Source organism: Colossoma macropomum, unplaced genomic scaffold, assembly GCF_904425465.1.
Source record: "Colossoma macropomum unplaced genomic scaffold, Colossoma_macropomum, whole genome shotgun sequence".
NCBI classification, from domain to species: domain Eukaryota; kingdom Metazoa; phylum Chordata; class Actinopteri; order Characiformes; family Serrasalmidae; genus Colossoma; species Colossoma macropomum.
The window spans coordinates 1-26770 of record NW_023495348.1 but is presented as its reverse complement, the minus strand read 5'-3'; the positions used below and the strand labels follow the sequence as shown (position 1 = coordinate 26770).

General features: G+C 38.2%; 1 protein-coding gene and 1 pseudogene across 1 annotated transcript; one reads left to right on the top strand and one right to left on the bottom strand.

Annotated features, from left to right (window-relative positions):
* Positions 1 to 5136: 5136 nt before the first annotated feature.
* On the bottom strand, positions 5137 to 8847 carry LOC118801848 (annotated as a pseudogene).
* Positions 8848 to 11925: 3078 nt separating this feature from the next.
* Positions 11926 to 19429, top strand: LOC118801849. Its single transcript, XM_036562240.1, has 3 exons — positions 11926 to 12126; positions 13270 to 13340; positions 17154 to 19429. Exons 2-3 carry the CDS (start codon positions 13315 to 13317, stop codon positions 19279 to 19281), a joined length of 2154 nt encoding a protein of 717 aa, XP_036418133.1. The 5' UTR covers positions 11926 to 12126; positions 13270 to 13314; the 3' UTR covers positions 19282 to 19429.
* The last annotated feature ends 7341 nt before the right edge of the window (positions 19430 to 26770 follow it).

The following is a 26770-nucleotide window of genomic DNA, read 5'->3' as shown; positions in this document are numbered from 1 at the left end:
AGACCTCGCACCTCATCCAAAACCAAGTATCTGTTGCAGATCCCCCAGTAATACACGGCCAGATAAACGAGTCCTCTTTCCAAGGCTCAGATGGACAAGGTGTAGAGCTGACCAAAGATTTGGGTTTCGCTCCCAAATGGCCACATGGACTGTCTGCTTGGGCCGGCAGAGCAGCAGCAGATGCCTGTATTGGTCAGATACAGTCAGACCCAACATTAGAAACGTGATGGACAGTTGTCAAAACAAGCAAGTCTGTGAAAAGTTAATCATTTCTATTTGATGGAGGATGGAGATTCTGCTTTGCATCTCAGCAACAGTCTGGCTTAATCAAGCACAGTTTGCACAATCTGATGGTAAGTTAAGTGGTGGCATTTCAGTCAGTTTATAGTTTTTCAACAAGCAACTTATGAATTGATTTCTCTGGTCAGGCCTGGAGAGCAGCACATTTTTAAGCATGAAATATAGTACATTTTTAAACTTAAGCTACCAAATTACTTTAGGATCCAACAAAGAAAAGAAAGAATCCACTGCCATAATGTGTGTGACACCAAACATAACCATCTTCTCATTCTGGTCAGTATGTAATTTACGACCAACATACTCTGCGTAGTAAGGAATGGGATTCAGGTTTCTGGCTCCCTGGAAGACAAAAGCCTGTTGTGTATATAGTTATAGCTCACTTCCTCCCCAAACGTACCCAAAATAGGATTATAGACATTGCAAACAAAATTGGTAATTTAGTCTATCTGGCGACTCACTTGATGATAGAGTTCCCACTCAACCTTCAAATGCATGTATCCCTTCTGTTGATAAGTAACCAGTCATCCTCTTGCGTCCGTTTGCCGGGCCCATTTAAAGTGGGACAAATTAGAACATTTAATTTAGAGCATCATAATGTCATTAGACAAAAAAAATCATGTTAAGTGTATTCACCTCTTGAACTGTGCGGGCAACTGCCAACTCTATGTGACTGTCGGATACCATGCCTCTTTTACACAAACTGAGAGATACATAAAATTTCCTTATATTTGACTCAGATGAGCCACATTGCATGCCAGCTGAAACAAGAGCTTCAGATATGTCAGCATACGTAGCTCCACAGCCCATCAAGTGTTTGATCAAGTCTTTGTGTGGTTAAGAAGCCCCTTATGAGTCAAAGCAGTCCTTCTAATCGACTGGTACCACCAACAACCTCTTCCTCAACACAGACAAAACCAAGGAGCTCATTGTGGACTACCGGAAATACAAAAACTGCACACACTCTCCTGTCCGAATCAACGGTTCTGAGGTAAAGTGTGTCTCCAGCTTGAAATTCCTGGGAGTACACATCTCCGAAGACCTTTCATGGACTCTCAACACCTCACACTTGGTTAAGAAGGCACAGCAGCGCTTTTACTTCCTGAGGAGACTAAAGAAGGAACATCTGTCTCCTCAGATTCTCACAAACTCCTACTGCTGCACCATCGAAAACATACCGACCAACTGTGTGACAGTGTGGCAACAGCAGCAGATATACAGAAGCATTTGGACCAGAACCAGTAGCTCAGGTCTAGCTTTCCCTCCACCATCACCTGCTGAACTCCACTCCACACCACTCCACTAATACTCCTACTTGTATGTTGCACACAATATATCTATTTCTTATTTATTATCCCTTGCATTTTGATACAACAGACTGTTCACTGTATATAGAATACAATTGTGTATATATTGTTCATATACCTATATATTTCAGAGATATGTCATATTTATGCCTGTTATTACATTTGCACTGTCTGTTTTGCACTATTGCTACTATTTGCACTTCTGATAGATGCTAACTGCACTTCGTTGCCTTGTACTTGTACTGAGCGATGACAATAAAGTTGAATCTATCTATCTGTCTGTCTATCTATCTATCTATCTATCTATCTGTATAGAAAAAAATGAAAGTGGCAGAAGATGTCATGTCCTAACATATACAACTTGATACATATGTTTAAACAAACCAAGGGAATAGTCAGCTGGCTGCAGGCAATGCTAGTGAGCTAGCTGTTAGTTAACAATTTAGTTACAGGCAAACATTTAAACACTGGCTTTTCACTACTTTGACTTTTAACATTGTAACTGTTGACTTTAACATCATTAACCTACCACTTACCTGTGAAGTGTTTGCAGTAAATATACACATGTCGACTAGCCAGGTCTCAGAGATTACCATGTTCATCCTCTCTGCGAATAGCCTGAAGCCACAAATCTCTCCTTTTGCTGCCCTTGGCTGTTTGGGGACATAAACAATATTGTAAACTGGGTTTTTTAATTGTTAGACGTAGCAGCCTTTAGGGATGGTGGCACTAGTATTACCAATTTGGCGCCAGCACTGGGGCGTGGTCGTTTGGACGACAGGGAAGTGACATGCCTGTTCCAGTCAATTGCACTTTCATTTTTACAGCATTCCACCCATCAGTCAGCTCATTAGGGCGGGGTCACATGATGCCAAATGTAACTGAAAGCACAACAGAGACTTCTTCAGCCTGACGTCAAAGGAGCTGATGGCATCTGGAATGTTTATGCGGGAAGTGCAGACTGACAGTTCCGATTAAAGAAAAATATGATTCACTCATGGACATTACAGACGTATTTATTCTACAACTCTTCCTAAGTTTGAATGTGTGTATTTATAGATATGTAAATGTGTGTATTCCCAGTTTTTTTCTGTTTATTCAAGTCATTCAGCTGCTGCATATATAGATGATATAAAACCCCTTCTGTAATACACATTCACTTCTGTGATGTGTAGATATTCATGTGCCAATACCCTCAAACCCTCAGACCAAATTTGAGATCCTTATACCTCACCTTATACATGGAGTAAGAGTCACCAGTAATGAATCTCAGCGCAGAAAGATAGACTCTTTTTTTTTTTAATGGTAAAAATCTTTACATCTGACTGGCCTTTGACGGAGCTGCCGCCACTTAGTTTCCATACAGGCTGAGGAATTGATGGGTATAAAGTTATGATCAACACTGTGACATTTTATATAAACAACAATGCATGTCTACTACTGGTGTGATTGTTTCCAAATACTGAAGAGAAATAAAAACAAATAATATAAAGAGCTGTCAAATAACTTGTAAGTTACATAAGAGATAGGTTCTATCTCTGTCACCAATTCACTCTAATTAACTATCTGTGAAGTTTCTTCAATTTTTTTAAATACTTGAATGTCAGCTAACTTAGCTAATGTTACTGTTAGCCTAACCCCTTTTCTTTGCCTCACGTAAACCTAAAATTAACAAGTTAACAGTCACCCAAGCAAAACCCCAAAAGCCAGCTATTCCGACCATAATTTGCCACACATTCTTTTTTTGCAGGTATGTATCTTCACACTGTAACTACTTACTGTTTTATACTATATGTTGTGACATCAGAGCACATCTATGTTCTGTTCTGTTCAGTAGCAATTATTTTGCCTTTGGTTATGGGAACTCTTATTTTGAAGGACTCTGCAGCTGTAAAGTACCTAGCAGTTAACAGGAGAGCTCTGCTTTGGTATGTCTACTTGGTTTGGCCAGCTGCAGGTGCTATCTCAGTTCATCCAGGGGATGTACTATGAAGCAGGTTTAACATATTTGGTATTTGCTGAAGAAAGCCTAACATTCCCTATCAGGCTTAACTGGTATCACGAAGGTGGATTTCAATCTAATCCATGAAGCTAAATAAAGTCAGGTTTTTGCAATCCAGTTAAGTGGGCGGGTGCACAATATAAGAAGCTGTGGTGCGTTCAATCGCCTGAATGTCCAGCATAGTGGAGAAAAGCAGAGCCACTTACTTCAGCTCAGAAGAGCAAACTATGATCATTAAAGGTTATGAGGACTTCAAACGTGTTTTTGGCAAAAAGTAATACAGTCTCTGCTGCAAAGGCTCATAAGGAAGCATGGCAAAAGATAGCAGACCACGCCAAAGCGGTCTTGGCAGCAGGGTAAAGTAAAGTACAAGAACATTGTTCAAAGTGGTAAGTGTAACTGTACGTCATGATTGCTTGTTTACGCTCTTATGCCTGTGTTAAAGAATATTATCTTCATGGCTTTTATTAAAAGTTACTCACACTTCTCTTAGCCAACCCCAAGAAAAGCCAAGGCAAAAAAAACAGGAGGGGGGCCTCCCCCACCTCCTTATACAATAACTGAGGAGCTGGCTTTGGAGGCGAACCATGGAAGGCTGATTATGGACGGTATCACGGGGCAGCTCTTCAAACCCTGGGAGCAGCGGAGATTGGACCTCTTTTGTTGAATGTATGAACACAATCTGAGTATGTAGCTTGGCAGATGTCGGTCTGACTACCTATTGTGATGCAGACTTTATTGTAACAGTACACAATAACTCCCTGATTTTGAGGGCCCAGCCTGCTCCAATAGGTGGAGCTTCTCAAGCAGAGGTATGTGTAGTTGTAGACACTATATATTGAAAAACGTTCATATTAATGTAAACCTATTTTCATAGATGGATGTCGCAGGAGATGAGGACACCATATCTGCATGCTATGAAAGGCCTGTAGAGGTGAGTGACCTTTGTCATGTACGGCTAAAGTAAGTTGCCAATTTGTTATGGATGCTTGCATATTTCACCTACAAGGATGTGCTATACTTGAATTCCAACAATATTTAGAGTCTCTTACATGTCAGTTGGGGTATTCAGTGTTTCGTCATTGATCAGCAACCATACCATGTTTGTCATTTGTAAGTCAATGTAATCTGGTGTAGGACAACATTTCTCTGCCCCCACACCCTGAGCCTGCAGCATCTACCTCAAGGCCAAGCAGAGGATCTTCTGAGGTGCATATGTAAAGTCTTTAACCATCCATTGCCCTGTGCATGATCCCTGCAACTAACCCCTGCAATTGTGATCATAGAAGCCCTCAGCAAACACTGTCCAAAGCCTTTACAAAAGGACACTTGAACTTGACATTGAGTTGAAGACACTACAAATAAAAAAATAAAGCTGGAAATAGAGGAGTAGTTGTATTTTTATCTCCACAGAAATTACAAGACTTTCATGGAAGTCAGTAAACTCATGACACCATTCTTGTATGCCACTGGTCTTTGTTTTGGTGTAATCAAATAAAATGAACAGGAATGAAAAATCAAATGAGCATAGAGAGCAAATAATTTATTCAAAGTGTAAGAACAAAAAAAATGAACAAACTGCGCACTGATAAAACGCCTCACCATCCTTCCATCTTCGTGATCTGTGGTGATTGGATCAACAATGTCAGGTGGAGGTGGTTCCATGGAAGGGGCTCTCTCTCTTTTCTTTTTATGGCTATGTTGTTCAACACTACACAGGCAACAGTGATGTCACATGCCCTATTTGGGGCACATCTGAGCCCATGGAGGCAGCTGAATCGTCACATTAGGATGCCAAAACTCATCTCTATCCTGGCCCTGGATTTCGAGAGTGCCACATTAAAGCGGGTCTCTGGACCAGGATGTGGTTCAGGGTATGGTGTCATCAAGTGACGAAGGCAGGCACACCCTCTGTCTCCAGTCAGCAAACCACTGATATGTCCTGTGATGCAGATGTGCAACAAAATAATGTGAGAATGTGAAATGCTACATTTAACTGTAAGCATCAAAATGATCGAAGCTTTTGCGTAACTTGATCCAGTTTCTGGTATAGCGTGGACTCCCTGAAGATCTGAGAATCGTCTACTGAACCAGGCCATTTAGCATCAATACTTGTTATTAGGCACTGATGATCACAAGTCATCTGAAATAGACGTGTTCAGAACATCAAATATAGTTATGGACAATAATAGTGTTATGGCAGAAAATAATGTAATGGAATCAAACATCTAGGCCCCTGTCGTTTCATTACTAACTGCACTGACAGTTTGTAATTTTGTACCTGCACATTGATGCTGTGGAAGGACTTTCAGTTTACATAGTCTCATAGCCTCATGCTCTCCCAAGGCTGTCATTATGGGAATGTGGGTGCAATCAGTGACACCGATTACTCTGGGGAATCCTAGAAAAAAAGAACCAAACATTATCTACAGCTGCTGACAGTGTATTACTCAAAGATGAGCACAGCAAGAATAACTACCTGCAATCTGATAAAAACCTTCCTTTATATTTTGCAGTGGCCTGGAAACACTACAAACACATCTAGGGGCTCTTTCAGTCCAAGGTAAACCCTGCGTATAGCCCGACATACAGTGTTCTTGCTTAGGTGCTCAGCATCCCCCCACTGAGTACAAGTAATAATAAGTTCACTGAGCAGTTCAGTAAATACTCCAGTGCCTACTCCTTTGGAGTTGGGTCTGATGCTCAGTTACACCAGATCTGAGACATGACAATGGTTTTCTCGAGACTCAAAGTCGTTTAATCCAAGGAATGATGCCGTACTGACGCTAAGGTCTGAGGATGTCCTAAAATGTACCCCATAGCCCGTAGTATGAATTAACGTATATTTACATGTTGGTCAATTTAAAAATGAAAAAGCAAAGTGGGAAATGAAAAGTAAATCACCAGCAGGTGGCGCCTGTATGCATTTGCATTTGTCTTTTTATTTTGACACTTAAAACTGAATCGCAAACTGTACCTTTGCTGTTGATTTATCCATTTTGCATTTTCATTTTGTCAGATATGCAGCCGATTGCTTTGAAAAAGAAAGAAGAACATAAACGTTGCATTTTGATTTTAGTTTTGACACGTATTACGCATTTCATGAAGAAAAGGCAAAGCCAAGGTGAAGCTTGGATTTTCTTTTCTCTATTAGCTTTTCCATTTTGGATATGGATATAGATATGAAATACCAGAATAATGACCACAATGAAATGACAAATAGCTGTTTTAATTTTTTTTCACAAATAACTCGTGCGTATGTGAAAAATGAAATTGCAAATGTAGGTATTTCATTTCATTTTCAATTTTGGCAGGATATTTGTTTGGAAAAAGAAATGGCAAAAAAAAGGGTTTGCATTTACATTTTATTGTTTTAAGTTTAATTTCTTTTTTGGCCAGATTTACCTCCCGTATTTCCCTCCATGGGTAAAATCTCATTAAATCAAAATACCAAAGAGAAATGTAAAAACAAAGAATGCAAATAGCTGTCAAAAAAACTTTATTCCTATCTCTGTCACGATGTTGAGCAGTCGGGGCGCGCCTTTGTTCTGTTTTTTTCAGTTATTCTGTTCAGTAGCATTTATTCTGCCTTTTGTTATGGGGACACTTATTTTAAAGGACACAGCTGCCAGAAAGTAAACAGAGAGCATAGCAGTTATCAGGAGAGATAGAGTGACCCAGAGAGTTATGTTTCATTTGTTTCTGCATGCCGTCTTTAAGCTTGTGATTACAGCTGAGTGGACCTGAGACTGTATTACAGAAACGCCTTAACTTTTTAGTCTTATCTGTTAAGTTACCATGACAACTTCAGTCAAGACTGACAATAGGACAGAAACTATCACAGACCAACAGGTCCATAATCTTATCCATTAACTTCAGACAGAAAAGAGTATTACAGAAGCATCGTAACTAGACAAAATTTCCTAAACACTGTCCTAGTTTTAAGACAACCCCCGAGGGGTCTTAACTTCTGTTTTAACTGTCTGTTTCTATCGTTTTATGCAGTGATGGGCAGCACTGTTCACTATAACTAACATGATGATGAAAATGGTGCTTTCACTTATGACTTTTTTTCTAACAGCGTTTTAAAAATCCAAGACATTGCAGACATGATCTCCACCATCCCCTCTCATTACCTTTGTGTGTTAATATTGATGAAAACTCATCAGATAAAATATTACAGTGATGGTGGTGAATAATGAGGAGATGGAGCTGATTGCTTTGTTGTTTATTAGGAGGAATAATTTTAGCATGGTCGGCTAAATCATTTGGGAAACTGAAACTGAAATTCAAGAGCATCGTTGCTGTGATAAACAGCACAAAGTGCTGTCACAATAACTTTTTTACTTCAGTAACGGTACCTGGCTGTTGGGCTAGCTACTCCCGGTTGCTAGGTAACAGACGTGACAGTTGATTGTCAACATCCATTGAGTAAATTAAGATTTCCTAACTTGAGATGCTGTAAGACAAGATTGTTAAATCTTCTTAAAGATTTGCTTCTGTAATATAAATTAGTGAAAAATCTTGTCCTGTCAGATCTTAAGTTAAGATAAAAGGATTGGAAGTTTCTGTAATACGGCCCCAGAACCTCTACTCCTGCAAATTTATTCTGGGAACCCCTACTGTCACAGTACTATAGATTTCCCCTCAGGACGAATGAGAACTGTTTTCTCCCCCTCACATTGACTCGCCTGCCGATGACCTGAGTTGGGAAGTTGTTGCCTTCCAGCCGCCTGGTGTGCCATTCATAGTGTGTGCCTGGTCATAGCAGGGATACTGATGAGCCGCTGCATTCTATCCAAAGCTTGTGATGGTGGCCGTTCCCCCTTACTGCTCGCTTGGGGATTGCTTGACATGTTGCCCCCTCTTTGGACTCCTAGTACGCATATACATTCTTCCTTTTGCCTCCATCTATTGAAGCAACATGCTAACTAACAGCACCACTGGCACCTGCTCGAACCACCACTGCAGAGCTATGCTCAATGCTGCTAGGTCTGGGTGTTGTTGTACTGACAGGTCCACAAGCACCTGGAGCACTTTTGCTTCCAGGCATAGCTGAATCGCGGTGATGGCCGTCATCCAGCCGTAATGTAAGGTGACCACGTGCAGCTTCATGCAGCTCCCAGTTGCCTTCACTGTTGTAGCATGGTAGGTGGATGTGTGCTGTCTACACTTGGGTTCTGTCACTGAGCCATCTCTCTCGCTGTCTTCTCTTTTGCTGTCTTCCCCAGCAAGCCACATTGCTGGCTGGACCCGTCTGGAAAAGGGTAGGCATATCGCTCACTACTTCTGTACTCCAGATGCTCTCTTTGCCACCATCCATATTGAGTTTGCGGGTCCGATGCTCAGTTTCTCTTAATTTGGCAGCAATATCCCACTTCTGACACCAAATGTGCCATTGCAGTGAATAAGAACCGAAGAATGTCATTATTTCTGCTCAGGAAATTGTTTTTTTTATTAAACTAAGTAGAAAAGGCACTAAATAACAGTTGGAATTACAAGCAAGGTCACCTCAAGCTATACATGTTCCTTCCATGGTTAACACTCATCTCACACCAAACGACCCACCTCACAAACACAACCACATACACACATCTTAAACTAACAACACACTACACTAACTACAACAAAAACAACAACAACTGTCCTTTCAACAAAGATGCTGGTGTTGTGTAGCTTTGCATACCACACCCCTAAAGCTCCAGACATCACAATACTAATATACATTATAATGCATTAAAACAAGGTTAACAAAATTATTTGAATTGTCAGTTGAAACATTGCATGAGATATACTTGATTAGATTGTTGGAAAATTGAGTGGCACCCCACAGTGGTCTATTCTTTTGAAATTTCATAAAGTCACTGTGAGTCCTTACATAAACACACCATTCAAGTTTCATGATAACTGGTCAATGTTAAGCCTGTCAAATGTCTGCTGAAAGCTGATTGGCTGATGATGGCCACAGCTTCTCAATTATTAGGTCATCTTGGTCATCTTTAAAAACCTACTTTTTTGTAAACTTAGGTAGATTGAGTCAAGCCTTTTGCCCCGTCACCCACTCTTGGCTCTGCTTGATCTCTTGTTTCAGCGTCACACAATGGCTTCTGCGAGTCACCTTGGAGTGTTTGTTTAAATTCCTTTTTGGGAAGAAAACCCTCCCTCAAGGTTCTTATTTAAAGGAAGAACTTAAGGTGTTTTATTCACCTTTTTAAGCTATTTGATGCCAAGTGTAACTGAAAGCAAAACAGAGACTTCTGCTGAGAATGTGGATTTACTGGCTGCTCAGCCTGACGTCAAAGCAGCTGGAATGTTTATGTAGGAAGTGCACACTGACTGTTCCGATTAAAGAAAAATATGTTTCACTCAAATATGTACATTACATAAGTATTTATTCTACAATCATATTCATAAGTTTAATGGGATTTAAAGAGATGGACAAATAATAATTCCAACTTTGCCTGTTTATTTATGTCATTCAGCTGCTGCATATATAAATTATATAAAATCCCCTGTCCTCACATAGCTGAAGTTTTCATAGCTGTTACCTGGAGAAACACTATAAATTAAAGAAGGCATTGATTATAGTGATGTGATATATATATGTAGGTGTGTGTGTGTGTGTGTGTGAGTGCCAGTAGCCTCAAACCCTTAGACTGAGTCTGTCTTTCTGCTCTCTGAGATTCATTACTGTTGACTCTTGCAGACGGGGCTGTAGAATTTTTGTAATGGCCTCAAAAGTTTCACCATGAGCTTTTAGAGTAGCAAGAGCTGGGAAATTGATCAAAAAACCTTGGACATGGTCACAAAAACACAACCTGCTACAAATCCATATTGTAAGTACGTAACTTCACTCTTACTGTTTCACCCTGTATATTGTAGTTAACATATAATATAGACTATTATAAATAAGATGTAATGTAATGTTTATTTTAGTGAGATTTTAAACAAAATCCTGTCTTCATCTTCATTGGTTGCTGATTGACGTGACTTTGCAGAGGCAGTAGAACCAGAGACCCACCACAATTTCTGGTATTATTGGTTTTCAACTTACAAGGTGTGATATGATTGGCCGAATCAGGGGTTCCACTTACGATAGTAAATCTCTGGTACCACAGCAGAGGGAGGCGGCAATGGATTAGATCAGCAGCAGTTGTGCCTCCTTCAGGTCACACCCTGCTATCAGAATATATTGTGAATTTTGAGACACAGTGGCACGGTTGAATAATGGAGACTCAATGAGAATCAACTATAGATGATTTGACCTAGTAATAAACATTTATTTAAGGAAACTAAAACTGGCCTAGTGTAAAGTTGGTCCTCTCTGGCTGTGGGTGGGGAAAGACACTAGCTTCTACTTATTTACAAGACACTTACCATGCATATGTCATCATGAATAACAGCGGTGTTTAGTGTAAGTACTGGAAATCATCAAGTTTGTTCCAGTAACCGGAACACTTTTCAGCTGCCTGTAATTTTTACTGAACTGGAAAAACCTGCCTTTGGCTACAGAGCACCAGCCAGCTGGAATTTATTACAGAACACTCTAAAGCTCCACTGCTCATGTCACTCAATCATTTTAAACCTTTAAATCTCTATCCACTTTCCCCTTTGACCAAAACTACTACTACTGCTGCTACTACTACAACTACTACGACTGCTACTAAAAGAAAAGTATTTTAACAGTAGGGTAGCAGTATTTCAGTAAAAATGTATTATTGCGTTCTAACATTGGCTCCCGCCACCACAAGTGCTCTTGGGAGTCAGGCAGCCCCCTAAACAGAGAACTTATTTTGGTGTATAATGTGTTTTGTCCAGTCTTTGTGTGTGTGCATGTTCTTTGGTGATGGGGAACCTGGGGGGGCATTGTATGAAAAGGGGGAGGTCACCATGAAGCTTTTGGTAACCTCCACCTTGAATATGGCTGTGTTTAGTGGTGTTTTCTGCCTTTTTGTTCCAGTAAAAAGTTTTTTAGGCTGACTTTTCTTCTCTACAACGCTGCAGTATGTGAGACAGCAGTGAAAATGTGTCTGCAACTGATGAAAACACTCAAAAATCTCCTTTACAAAATCATAGCATGCTCAATCCTGGTTATGAGAAAAAGGATCTAATGCTTACAAGAACTGATCTCTTTCAGTCTGGAGTTTGAAAAGAAATGAAAGACAAGAGCTGCGTCCAAATAGTTGAAATAAACTTCCTTTCTAGGCTAATTAATTGTTTTTGGCTCATGGCATCACTAATTATAGCAGCAGAGCTGACTAGCATATGCATCCACATGATTACCTGTTTAGTCAAAAGACATAAAGAGGAAGTTTTACTCAGTTATTCAGACACACCCAGCTGTACACCAAGACTTTAACAGCCTAAGCAGCGCATCTGTGGCTTAGACATCGTGTAGTAACCACTGTGGCTGTTCTTCCTGCAGAAGAAATCGTCTGACTGCTAGATACGGTTTGGCTTGTTTGAGAGTCACTTATTCTCCTGATTTTTTGGTTTCCTGAACAAGCATCAAACTCGCAGGTAGGTTCAAACTGTTATGTACGCTGTAAAATATCACTCGTGTTAAACTTACTAATGCAAATCTGGTAACAGCTAAACACTATTTCTTGTGTACTGCATTGGTAACTTGTGCTGGACGTGCAGTGTGAGAGCAAAAAACTTTTGTAAATAAGTTGTTGACATTGGTTTAAGAGCTGGGCTGTGGGGTAGTTGTGCCAGTGTTAGTGCCTACTGTCATGTAAAGGTGTGTGTCTATTGATAAACTGCCTCCTGTTCCAGCCGTTCAGTAGCGCTGAGTGGCGAGTCTCCCCAGCTGCTATGCTCAATAAATGAGCATTTGTGTGAAGTGTTGTGTTTCCAGCATATTCTTACTCTACATACAGCTGCATTTATAGCTTAGACTTCTTACCGAGCTCTGTGTCAATTAGCACACATCCGTCTGTCCTGATAGCAGCCAAACCCCAGCTCCCTCACTCTTTTCACACAATGAGCAAGAAAAAGCAAAATGTTCTATTTTAAAGTAAATTCTTATGTCAAGAAGACAACTGCGTTTAATCAAATCAATGCCTTTAGACTGAGACTCAACTGGACATTTTAAAGTCCGGTCAGCAGTACCTGGAGCTCAAAAGCAGACTCTTCAGACCAAAACCTCTGGATAACCTGGATTAGACATATGTTGGTGTTATAAACACACACAGTAGTGCACTATACTACTAATAGTACTAGTAGACGTGATAGAAAATATGTATTTAAACCAAAGACTCCCTCTGTTTAAGCCATTTTTGTTTAAAACAATATGACTTTATAGACTTTATTTTAACGATCAAATAAAAAAAAAAACAATATTGAAATTTTGATTAACATGTCTGTCCTATAGTAGTCAAAAGCTTTTCAGTATAGAGTTTTGCTTTGACAGCCAAGACACAGTGCTTTTGAGAAGCATGTAAAACATTTCATCTTGTTGAACAGCATATTTATTCGCTGACGCTGTGACAGGTTCTGCTAAGACAAACGAGGGGAAGTACAGAGCCCATGCAGAACATTTTCAGGGAACCAAAAAGAAACTGATCTGAAGGAAGATCTAAAGCTCCAAAAGTTTCAGGATAGTTAAGAACTGTAATTATTATCGTAACACTGACATTCTGCTCTGAAACCGTGTAACAGATCACTGAGCAGTACCCACATCCTCTCTTCTGAGATCTGAGGTATATGGACACAATCATCATGGCTCACAGGTGAGTGAAAATGTAATTCAGCTCTTTTTTTGATGACATTGGAGGAGTAACGATATGCAAATTTCATGATACGATATGTATTGTCATTTTCACATCATAACATATCGCTGCTGTCAGAACAAACCGTATCTCCAAAATGGTAACTTTACAGGAGAAGGAAAAAAACATGCATTACTTTTAATGTAAGTCAATGGAACCAGACTTTTTCCAAGTCATTATTGGCCATTTATTTTGGTCCATGCTTCATGAAATTTACACACAATATAAAGGCCAACATGCATTTTCAAATGATGTCAAAAATCGAACATCAACAAAAATGGAGATACTAGGTTTTGTTCCGACAACAGCGATATGTTTTCGACTTCGAATTTGAATAAAATTATAATCATTTTTTTGTATTTTAATTTGGGGATTTTTGCAATTCTTCAGTCTATTTCTTAGAAGGTATAAATTGAATAGATAAGAACTAAGAAAAGTGCAATATCTATATATACATCAAACAAAAAATGTAAACTGTAAGGTTACATGTTTACACTCAGATAACTGAGCATTACAGGTTCATCTACAATCTGATTTTGTGATTATATATAAAGTGTGGCTGAAAAGAGCTGAGAGGGGAATTTCTAACACAGCTCGATCACTACCAGCAAACTGTCACAGCCTGACAGAGGACATTTGGAATCTACTCCCAGTAGATGCAGACTCTACAGCTGAATAGTAGTGGCCGTGAAGCAGCCTTTAATTATTAATTGATTAATTAATAATCAAATGTTTTCAAATTATGACCAATATAAATGTGAATAGAGACAAATAAATAAACATGTCAATGTAGCAGGCTAATTATGCAGGCTAAAATGTCATTAAGTTGAGGCAACGCAGCCACCAGAGATGGAGAAGTTCGTTTTTCAGGGTCTTTATCACACCTGCACTGTTTGGTGTAAACCTATCACACCTTCTCTTTAGTTCACTTGGTTTTGACATGTGTGAACATTCCTGAACTGTGGTTCAGCAAAACCCGTGGGTCTCAGTCTGCTTCCAAACTAACCCTGGTCCAGTTTGCTGCTGGTGGACCACAAAGAAGGGAATTCATCAGTAAAGCTTGCTCTCTCTTCTTCTAGCTGCACGTCACTGCTGTACTATCATCATAATCTGCCTGTTTTAACATCTGACTCTGTACAGACACTCATTTGCTCTCAATTCCTGCAGCACGAGCTGCTGTACGACAAGCCATGGAATAATAGTGGAGATATGCGTTTGATTTTGGAACCTATTTTCGGATAAGCATCAGTGACATGAGCGGTTAAACTTAAACTGATAAACCAATGACAAAAAAGCAAATATCAAATAAAGTATAGTGTAAAACCTGATGGACTACAGCTCCAAACCACAGTCCACATCTACCTCATACATTTCTATTTTTCTCTTCCTTTTTCCCCCCTTTTTAACATCACTGCAAATGTTTTTCAAAATGAGTTTTTAACATAACTACAAATTTTGGTTTCTCTGAAATGCACCTTTTCAGGCCCTAGTTCTCAGGTTTTCAGTGTCAGCACTTAAGAAAAGAAAAATAATATTTTATGTTAAAAAGTTGGTTTTAGTTTTTCTGTGGGCCGCTGTGCTTTGTAGCTATAAACAGGTGGGCCTTGGGGTGGAAAAGGTTGAAAACCCGTGCTCTATACTGAATAGAGTAAGTCGATCTGGATAAGAGCATCTGCCAAATACCGTAAATGTAAATGTAGTTGGAATAGCGGTGGATGCTACTGAATAGAGGATAGATGGAGTCTTCAGTGAATAGAGGATAGATGGACTCTTCAGTGAATAGAGGATAGGTGGACTCTTCAGTGAATAGAGGATAGGTGGACTCTTCAGTGAATAGAGGATAGGTGGACTCTTCAGTTAATAGAGGATAGGTGGACTCTTCAGTGAATAGAGGATAGGTGGACTCTTCAGTGAATAGAGGATAAGTGGACTCTTCAGTGAATAGAGGATAGGTGGACTCTTCAGTGAATAGAGGATAGGTGGACTCTTCAGGGAATAGAGGATAGGTGGACTCTTCAGTTAATAGAGGATAGGTGGACTCTTCAGTGAATAGAGGATAGGTGGACTCTTCAGTTAATAGAGGATAGGTGGACTCTTCAGTTAATAGAGGATAGGTGGACTCTTCAGTGAATAGAGGATAGGTGGACTCTTCAGTGAATAGAGGATAGGTGGACTCTTCAGTGAATAGAGGATAGGTGGACTCTTCAGTTAATAGAGGATAGGTGGACTCTTCAGTGAATAGAGGATAAGTGGACTCTTCAGTGAATAGAGGATAGGTGGAGTCTTCAGGGAATAGAGGATAGGTCCTCTATAGAACCATGAACACTTAAAGAACCATTTCCATGCCTAAAGGTTTTTTTGTACCTTCTTCAGATTGATGAAAAATGTGTTGTATATATGTTGTTCATATACCCTTTTTGAAAAGGGTTCTATATAGCACCAAAAAGGGTTCTTCCATATAGCTTCTATATAGCATAGCAAGCTTGACAATAGCAGAACTCTTTTATCCTAAAATCAGTGTAGAGTCCACTTATTATTTCTGTGTAGGTTCCACCAATCCTCTGTTTGCCCCCCTTCTTTTGATATAGAGTCCATTTGCAGGAAAAATCCCCAAACAGTCCTATCATGAACTGGACTGAGCAGATCTTTCCATGCCCAGCCAGCACCGCTGACATCAGGAGACGGTCATTAATATCACTGCTGCATGAAAAAACTTACAAGACTGAAACAGATGAATAGCCAACTTAATGAACTACAGCGCTTGACAAAAGCATTTTAAAAATATTTTATCCGATTTAATTGTCATTTCATTGTTCTCAATTATTTTTTAATTAGTTTATTGTTTCAGTTAGATTTGACATTAACATTTAACTACTAATGTAGGAAGAAAAAGAATAAAAAAAATATTAAAATAATATAATAAATAGCATTAGTAGTTCATATTTTCTATAACATAAAACCAACAGTGCAATGCAACACTGCAAATACAATCACTTAAAATATCAATCAATCAGTATATTTTTCTTTCAGTCTTTTCTTTCTATACTTTTCTTTCAGCATCATTGCTCCCTCATGAGTGTGGAGCTACACGGCTTGGCATGTTGTCATGGCTACAGAGTTTAATACGGTGCCGTCAGCTGATTAACACGTTAAAAATGTCAGTTCTGACATGGTCAGTTACTTGACTTCTATCATTGGTTCAAATGTTGGTGCCAAACAAAAATCCTGATTCAAGAAGGTACATTCACCACTGAGGAAAACAATTAGAACCACTATAAGAACGGATTCAGCAGCAAGGAAGCCTTAAAAAGGTCTTGTGCGAGTAGTTATGCTATGCTATGAGATGGTTTGCACTAAGTAAGCTATCATACCTGCTCTATGCACATAAGCATCAGTTTAATTTAAGTTTAATTAACTATGTCACTACTTATAATGAGTAAAACACTCAAAAGCACTGTGTTTTTCCCAGAATGAACCATTTAAAACATAACGGCAACAAAAAAGGTTTCAGTATGTGTGCACTCTGTGTTTGCCTCATAAGGCCTTTTTAACTTTAATCTTTATGTGTTTGGTATGAATAATGTCAATGCACTTGTTACTGTATCACTCCTACATTTCATTTAACTTTCATTTAACCTCCTGAGAGTATTTGAGATGATAATAATTATAACTATTGTCATTTCACTCAATTCTGTATTTACCTATCAAAGTAAGTTCACTCATCAATATAAGCTCAGGTAGTGAATGTTAAACCTTTTGTCTTTGATTTTTCAGGATTAACAAAGCATCATCAGCTGATTTAATCAAGAAAGGTGTCATGCTCAGTCCAGGCCCACCACCGCTGTACCGTCTTTACACAACAAGAATTAATCTAGACAAGGATGGCAAGATCAGAAAGTGGACCTTTGGACAGAAATGTGCCAACATGCAAAACAAAACAATACTGATGGTGGGAGAAACTGGAACAGGCAAGACCACTCTGATCAACACCATGGCCAATAACTTTCTGGGGGTGAAGTTTGAGGATAAAGTGTGGTTCGAGATCACAGAAGAAGAAAGGAGAGACCAAACAGAATCTCAAACATCAGAAATCACTGCTTACGAGATCTTTTCTGAGGAGAAACTCTCCTCTCTCACCATCATTGACACTCCAGGTTATGGAGACACCAGGGGGATAGATAAGGACATGGAAATCGCTCGAAACTTACATCAATTATTTCTACATGAGACTGGAGTGAAGGATCTTGACGCCGTGTGTCTTGTCCTGAAAGCATCTCAGAACAGGATCTCAGAGTTTCAGCGCTACATTTTCGAAGCAGTTCTGTCCTTATTTGGTAAAGACATAGAGGACATTATAGTGCTGTTTATTACACACTCCGACGGAGGACCACCAACAAACGTTCTGGAAGCCATCAAGAAGGAAAAGATCCCCTGCTGTCACGATGAAGAGAACGAACCTGTTCATTTCCTGTTCAACAATCGTCAGTCTGAGAAACAGACAAAAAAATATGACTACGTTTACAGATCTTCCTGGGAAATGGCGACAGGTAGTATTGCGGAATTTTTCGGATTCCTAAAATCGCGACAGAGAAAAAGCTTAAGTATGACTGTGAGTGTTCTAGAGGAGCGCATGCAGCTGAAGGCCTGCGTCGAGAACCTGAAGGAACGCATCAAATACAGCGAAGCAAAACGGACAGAACTGACTTACGTTCAACAAGCTTTGAAACAGAACAAAGAAAAGATTGAGAAAGACAAAAAGTTTACGTTCAATGTCAAGATAGCTTACAAAGAGAAGGTCGACATATCAGGTGCTTCATGGCAGGACCGAAAGGTGACCTCCTGCAAAGAATGTGAGGAGAACTGCCACGAGTTTGGCTGCTGGCTTGCTGGAAGTCCCCGTTTGTGCAAAGTTATGAAAGAAGGTCACTGCATTGTGTGTAACTGCCACTACTCCACGCACGTCAGAGAGGGCAAGAAATATGTGACAAAGCAGAGAGAGGAAAGAGTCACATTTGAAGAACTGAAACAGAAATATAGCACTACAGCTGAAGAAAAGGCCACTTACAATGAAAGTGCATTGAAATGCGTAGAAACAGAGCATGAAAAGTCACTGAGAATTAAAGAAATGATGACAAGCCTAGAAATCTGCCTGAGAACGCACGTGGCCAGGAATGAGAAAGAGAAGAGGAGCTTGGTGAACAATGCATATGTGGCGATCGTAAAACTGTCAGAGATCGCGTTAAAGCCAGACTCTGCCTTTACCATTCAGTATCTCGACTTCCTGATTCCCCGAGTTGAGGAAATTGGAACAGCAGGGTGGGCTGAGAAACTGAAGGACATGCAGAAAGCTGCAGACAAAGAATCAACCAAATCTGCAGTGGGGTATTTAAGTCGGATTAATATGGACACACAGAAAGCTGCAGCTGAATTTGCTCACTCTGTAGTGGGGTATATAAATAAGATAAGTAAGGACATGCAGAAAACTACAGACAGAGAATCAGCACACTCTGCAGTGGGGCCTGTTAGTAGGATGAATAAGGACATGCAGAAAACTACAGACAGAGAATCTGCACACTCTGCAGTGGGGCCTGTTAGTAGGATGAATAAGGACATGCAGAAACTTGCAGTCAAAGATTCAAGTAACTCTGCAGGGGGGTCTGTAAGGAGGATGAATAATGACATACAGAAAGCTACAGACAAACAATCAACCCACGCTGCAGTGCGGTCTGGAAAGAAGATGAATACTGACATACAGAAAGCTACAGACAAACAGTCAATCCATTCTGCAGTGGGTTGTTCAAGTAGGACGAACAAGGACACACAGAAAACTGCAAACAAAGAATCATCTCATTCTCCGGTGGGGCATGTAAAGATGATGAAGGATTTCTTTAGTGCAAAGTAACAGGACCGGACTTTAACACTGTACAAGTAACGGCACCAAGAGTACATATTCAGAAAAAAAGCATCTGCATTCAGTCCATGATTCATTTTGAAATTCAGTTACTTTTTCACTCTCAGAAATAAAGGTATGAAACTGTCACTGGGGCATTACCTCACTTGTCACTGGGGTGGAATCCTCAAGGGTACATCTCAGTACCTTTCGTCAGGGAATATAACTGTACCATAATCCATTAAAATTATACTATCCGAGTTGTACTGACTCCTCACACCCTGTCTCGTCTCTAGACCTTTTATTTTATTGCTCTGTTTTAAAACATTAAAAATATGTACTTTTCACTTTTTTACTTTTGGAAAAGCTAATTTGAAGTACATAATCGGGCCTTAAAACCACTGTTGTACCTTTGAGCGAACACGAACATTGTTTGTACACTGATGAATGAAAAACGTACCTGCACAGAACCTTTATTTCTAACAGTGTAGGAGAATATTTTCAGAATACTTATTCATTAAAACATGCCGTCTAAAAAATAAATCATGTGCAGCATGAGGCCAGTGCACTCATTAGGTGGACTCTTGGTAAACCGCCAGTTCTTGTTACAGCATTTGTAGACGGATAAATTGAAGTCACAAGTCAGTTGTTTCGCTCAGCACTGCAAAACGTCTCATTTTTAAGTGATACTTTTACTTTAAGTATACTTAGAAAAGAAGTTAGAAAGTTAGAACAGGAAGATTGACGTTTTATTCAGTTTTTTTTATCATTCAGTTACATTTTAGTCAATGATATTTTATGAGGACACCGAGGTCCAGACCTCCACACTTTCAGAAGAGTTTTTTAATGTATCTCTGTTCATGAGATATATTGTAAAAACGGATCATCTGATAATGCAGTAGCCTACCTAGAGATGAAGCCATGGATATCACAGGTGTACCCAGTCAAATGTGCATAGAATAATTATTATACCAACTCATCATGTGGCTCGCTAAATCAGCTTTAGTCTATAACTCCAGTAGGTGCTCAGTTTAGACTACAGGCTCTGTGGTTGGCTTCATTACTGATCAGAGGTGAAAGACTTGAGTTTAAGGTACTCTAGTCACCTCTGATGCTGATGCCCAGTATCTCTTGACATTTCTGTGTATGTTGCTTGTATGTTCTTTATATTGAATGTATATATTTTGTATGCTGTGTAATATTTACTGCTCTCTTCCTATATTTTCAGAAAGCAGTGTACTGAGAATGTGAATGTAAATGCTTTGTATGTTGTGTCCATTATGTTTCTGCTCACTTACTGGGTTTTCAGAAATGAGTATAGTTGTCTCAAGGCTCTGTATCTCCTGTATTAGAATGTCCCATATCTTTCTGTTACTGTCACTGGTATGTAACCTTGACTAGATTTATTACAGGAGAACCGGTTTTGGCCAATAAAGGGTGAAAATGCTCTCTGTAGGTTCTCCTGCTTAGAGCTGTGAGAAAGTGGTTTACCTGTTTAACGTCTCTGTAACACAACATCTGAGATAAAGCCAGTTTTCTCCTCATGATGCACGACTCAGTCTAGTGTGTTCACAATGACTAAAGATTTGTTCAACATCTTTATCAACATTGAGCATGATCTATATGGTGTTTCTAATAAAGTGGCCAGTGAGTGGAAGTAAACGGTAGGTGTTTCTAATAAAGTGGCCAGTGAGTAGAAGTACACAGTAGGTGTTTCTAATAAAGTGGACAGTAAGCGGAAATACAAAGCAGAGAAGTCAAACACCGCCTGCAAACTTCCCTTTACGCCATGGTGTGGTATGTCCCACTTTTTCCATTGTCCAGTTTCAGCTTCTCCTGAGGCCCAAGTTCAGAATGTCCTCCTAATAAACAACATCCATGAACTTTTATATTCCTGATGAAAACTTATGTTTTTGAGGAAATTTCTCTTTCGCTTCTCAGCGGGCGAGGATTGTTTGGCATACTAGCACCATCATTTTTATATGAGGGTGATTGGTAGTGCCCATCCTTAAACACCACTCAATCTGCATAAATTTGTGATCCTCTTGCGGCTCTGACTTCTTCTCTTACCTACTATGTTTACAACAGAAATACAATGCAGGCATCAGTAAATCAGGTCATGCATGGAGAAGACCATTCACCACCCAATCTAGACGTGTGTCTTTACCATAAAGATCTCGTTACTCTGGCTATGATCCTCCAAGGTTCCATTCATTGTGGTGATTTTGTTTCTATGAGCAAGCCAGTGTCAATGTCAGTGCTGAATGCCTTCCAGGTAATTCCATTTCTGTAGCACTTCCTGTTTGGGGATACATACTGCCAGCTCTTGAGGACCAAGCTAATCCCAGGTTCTTCCTGTCCCATATTGTGATGCCTACCCCTCACATTAAACTGCCTTCTCAGCTGGCCTGTGCAAAATACTGCAGAACTCCCCAAAATAAGAAATGTGTATGTTTGGAAAATGTGGTTTGAATTACTGAGCTTGGCCTGAACTGCTATAATTGCCAAAGTGCAAAGCTTGTCAAAGCCTTGAGTCTTCAGTAAACCAGTCCACTGTTTATGTCTTTCTTTCCAGGCTCTGCACAGCCACTTTCTCTCTTCAGGCCTTCAGCTTCATTGCTCTGCATGTGTAGAATGGCAGGACACCTTTTAGAATCTTTTACAATCTTTACTCATTTGTCTCTTCATTAAATGACCAAAACAAATGCCTTGTTCATTGTAAGACTTGCTTTTCAATTCTGAAGTTTAAAAATCCACAATCGAACACAGGAGTGTCTCTGAAAGTGAGAACAGTTTTTTGGCAGTTGTTCAGTAAAATGTGTGATATCATTTAGACGGTCGTTATTTGAGCCTGGAGGTGTGTCTGGGATGGGGTGAAAGTGATTGCTGCATGATGAGAGGTATGGTTTGCTGTCAGTTTCTGAACAGGCTTTGGTGGCATTGATTTTGGTCTTTGGTCCAAAAACCACTAAAGTAGAGTTGTTAGTTGTGAGAATAGGACCTATTTTTACAAATTCAACTGGAGAGGCTCTACATCAAGAAACTCCTTGGACTTTTCAAAATGACTTTCCAGGTTAACATCTATGAGATATAAAGGATTATATCCTCCATTAATTAACAGAAACAGGTATGGAAGATGGGGGCACCACACCACACTGCACTGACTGGTATCCCTCTAACCCTAAAACTTAAAATACTGTATTTCTAATGAAAATTGATATTTATCAGTATCAGTGTTGAGGTCTGAGTGTGTTCACTGAATGTTCACCTGTTTTACTTCATCCTGAGCCATAAATTCTGTTGTTCTCCTTCTTCTCTGGGTGGATTAAAGAATAACTGTAGAGAGGGATGAACTGGATGACCCTGGAGAGAGTGGAGAGTCTGACTCTACAGAGGAAGTTGATTCATCACTGACCGTTTGGACATCCAGATCTAGACAAACAAAACAAAAATGAAAAAAGTTCTCTTCATCTTCCTCTGTTGCTGTTTGGTCAGTTACGGTAAACTGACCCTCTCAAACATTCAGACTGCAGACTAAATTTCTAGCTGTAACTTTATTGGGTTTAGTAATAAAGGAACCACTAACTGTCTTGCAGAAATCTTTTGTACAACTATATTATTATTTATTAGTATTATATATTTTACATATAATTATTATTGTTATTATTACTGTTATTTTATTACTGTTATTATTATGTCCTGTAATAATGTTTGATTATAACTTTTCTTTACTGTTTTCTTTGTTGCTTGAATAAAACACTGATTGTTTTAAATTATTATAAATATTTTAGAAATAAAACTAATCAATTAAAAAAGTATTATTATTATTATTATTATTATTATTATTATTTTTATTATTATTATTATTATTGCTTTTCTTCCTGTACTAGTTATTATTATTAGTTTTGTCATGCACATTGCACGTATCTGTGACAACACAACTATACATTAGTAGTAATAATAAAAATAATAATAATTTTATTTTAGCAACTTTACTTTTGTTGTTTGTTTGATTTATAGTGTTTCCTGTATTTGTTGTTCAAATACTGACTTACTTGTACATTATGTACATTACTGCGATGTTATTGTAATATAGTAATTCAAAAAAGGGCCACGAGAGGGCGCCAACGACTACTGCAATAGGAGTTATATTATCCTATGTAAGCTACTAGTAAAAAAGTGAATTAGAGTCAGAATTCGTTTGAAACACTACAATATTACAATAATAATAATAATAATAATAATACATTTTTCGTAGTGTTTCTAATCTGCCTGTAATGTTCAGTGTTTTGTATTGTGTTTTACATAATAATAATAATAATAATAATAATAATAATAATAATAATAATATGTTTTATTTAAAAATGTCCTTTAGTAGATCTAATTACTGACATTACTTGTTGTTTATTTGTTGCTTAATTTCAAGTGTTTCCTGTGTTGGTTGTTCAAATACTGACCGCTAGAGGGCGCACTGTACACTTTACCACTTATATGCTTGTACATTACTGCAATGTTAATGTAAGACAGTAATACAAATAAAGACCGCTAGAGGACGCCAACGCCTCCTGCAATACCAGTCACATTCTACTATATGAGCAATAAATATAAAAAAATGTGAAGGATAATAATGATTAATTTGAAATATTACTTCGACCATTATTATTATTGTTATTCTTCCTATTCTTCCTTTACTTGTTATTATGATTCTCGTTTTATTATTTTTTTATTATTAAACATATTTTTGTTCTGCCTGTAAATTTATTAGTTTGTTTATAAGAAATTCTAGTTTTTTTTGTGCTGAAAGGTTTAGTGTAATTTAAAAGATGCACATTGCACACTTATCTGTGACAAAACAACCATAGATTAACACTACTACTACTACTACTACTAATAATAATAATAATAATAATAATAATACATAATTTGTAGTACTTTTAATCTGTCTAATATTCAGTGTTATTTTGTATTGTATTTTACATTATATTATTATTATTATTATTATTATATTTTTATTAACAATATCCTTTGTAAATTTATTTGCTTAATTTCTAGTGTTCTGTATTTGTTGTTCAAATACTGACCGCTAGAGGGCGACTCCTGCAATACGAGTTACATTATATTGTATAAGCAATGAATATAAAAATATGAATGATAATAATAATTAATTTTAAATACTACTAAACCCATTATTATTATTATTATTATTATTATTATTATTATTATTATTAAGAAGAAGAAGAAGAAGAAGAAGAAGAAGAGGAAAAAGAAGAAGAAAAGTAATTTCTTGTAGTAAATTTAACTCTGACAGTAACTCCTTTTTTTTGTTTTTGTTTCCTGTGTTGTTCAAATACTGACCGCTAGAGGGTTCAATACGAGTTACATTATTCTTTATGAGCCAACAACAGCTAACATTATTATTATTATTATTATTATTATTATTATTATTATTATTATGCCCTTTGTCCTTCAGTAATTTTAACTATGACTGTAACTCTAGCTGCTGTGCTTGATTTGCAGTGTTTCCTGTGTTTGTTGTTCAAATACTGACCGCTAGAGGGCGAAGTGCACATTTTATATTCTTGTGCATTATGTACATTACTGCAATGTTATCGTAATACAGTAATTCAAATAAAGACCGCCAGAGGGCGCCAACGACTCCTGCAACTAAAGGAGCTCCATTATCCTTTATGAGGTATTAATGAAAAAGTGAATGATAATAATAGTTCATTTCAAAACTATTAGGACTAATGATAATAATAATAATAATTATAATAATTATTATTATTATTATAACGATAATAATAATAATAATAATAATAATAATACAATCATTCAGTAATTTTAATTGCAACTTTACTTGTTTTTGTTACTTATATCGTTATTTATAGAGTTTCCAGTATTTGTTGCACTGCAATATGATTTACATGATCCTTTATTGGCTAATAATAAAGAAGTCAATGATAATCATCACCATCATCATCATATGTTGTTATTGTTGTTGTTGTAATAGATTTAATCATAATCTACTTGCTGTTTTTAGTTTGTTTGTTTGATTTCTAGCGTTTCCTGAAAATTATTTTGCAAAATCACTCCGTTTTGAATTTACAGTGTTTGTGACGTCACAAAAATACATTTTCACATGTTCACCTGTTTGGCCTGCAGCAGGTAAGCCCCGCCCACTCACACGTTATAAAGAGCCTTAAAGTCTGGACTGCTTTAGAATGAGGGACAATACAGATTAGCCAATCAGAACAAAGATCATTTACATATATCAGTCTTAAAGGAACAGTAACAAAAACAACCTGTTAATGGAAAAAAAGAGAGAGAGATCGGAAATTTGGTATGGAAAAATGAATTATGAATGTTTTGGGTACATAAAGCACTCAGATGTCAGATGTAGACCTTAGAGAAAAAAAAGACAAGAGAAATGTAGGATTTGGGCCTTTTAACCTAAATGTTTACATCAGACTCATAATAACTCACACTAATTATAAATCATATTTAGCTGTCTGACCTGCCACTCGCCAAACGTCCTGAGAATACTTGCTGTGAGACACATATTTAGATAAAATACATATTTTAATACATTATTTTACAAATTTCTGAAAGCACAACTCTGCATTTTACCTTTGCTGCTTTAAATTAAACATGTGTTGAGACCACAGACAGACACTGTAGATCACATGTGGCCTGAAATTCACATAAAGAAAGGCAGTTCACACTGAAATCCTTATTCATTTTCTCTGTTTAATGTCATTCTTTTTTCTTGGTTCACATCTGGAGTGCTTTATTTCTCACTTTGGAACTTTAACATTTGATTTTAGACCAAAATGATCCCAAACTGAGAAGAACAGAACCAAACAATCTTCAGTTCCTGTACTGAAAGGTGCTGAATGCAGTAAGAAGTTCCACTGCAGTTCAATAACTGAACACAGTGTTCACATTTTTTTTCTCTGACTAGACGCTTTTCACTCGTACTTAAGTTTCTGTGTGCTGGGCTGTGTTTACGTCTACTTGAGTAACTATGTCACTGAAGTAAGAACACTTTACTGGAGTACAGCTTTAGGCTGCTCTGCTCTGATCTTTAGTATATTTATGTGTGTTTATTTGAGAAAGACAATATGTAACATTCACTGCCTCAAAACTGGCTAATAAACCTGAGTCTAGTGTCACTATGCTGTGTCTGAATCACTCATACTAGCACAACACACACTAACACACCACCACCACGTCAGTGTTACTGCAGTGCTGAGAACGACCCACCACCCAAATAGTACCTGCTCTGTGAGGGTCCATGGGGGTCCGGACCACTGAAGAACAAGGTAAAAGGGGACTAAAAAAGTATGCAGAGAAACAGATGGACTACAGTCTGTAATTGTAGAACTACAAAGTGTACCTATATAGTAAGTGGAGCTGATAAAATGGACAATGAGCATAGAAACAAGGAGGTGGTCATAATGTTATGCCTGATCAGTGTATAATGTAACAGTGTGGTCAACCA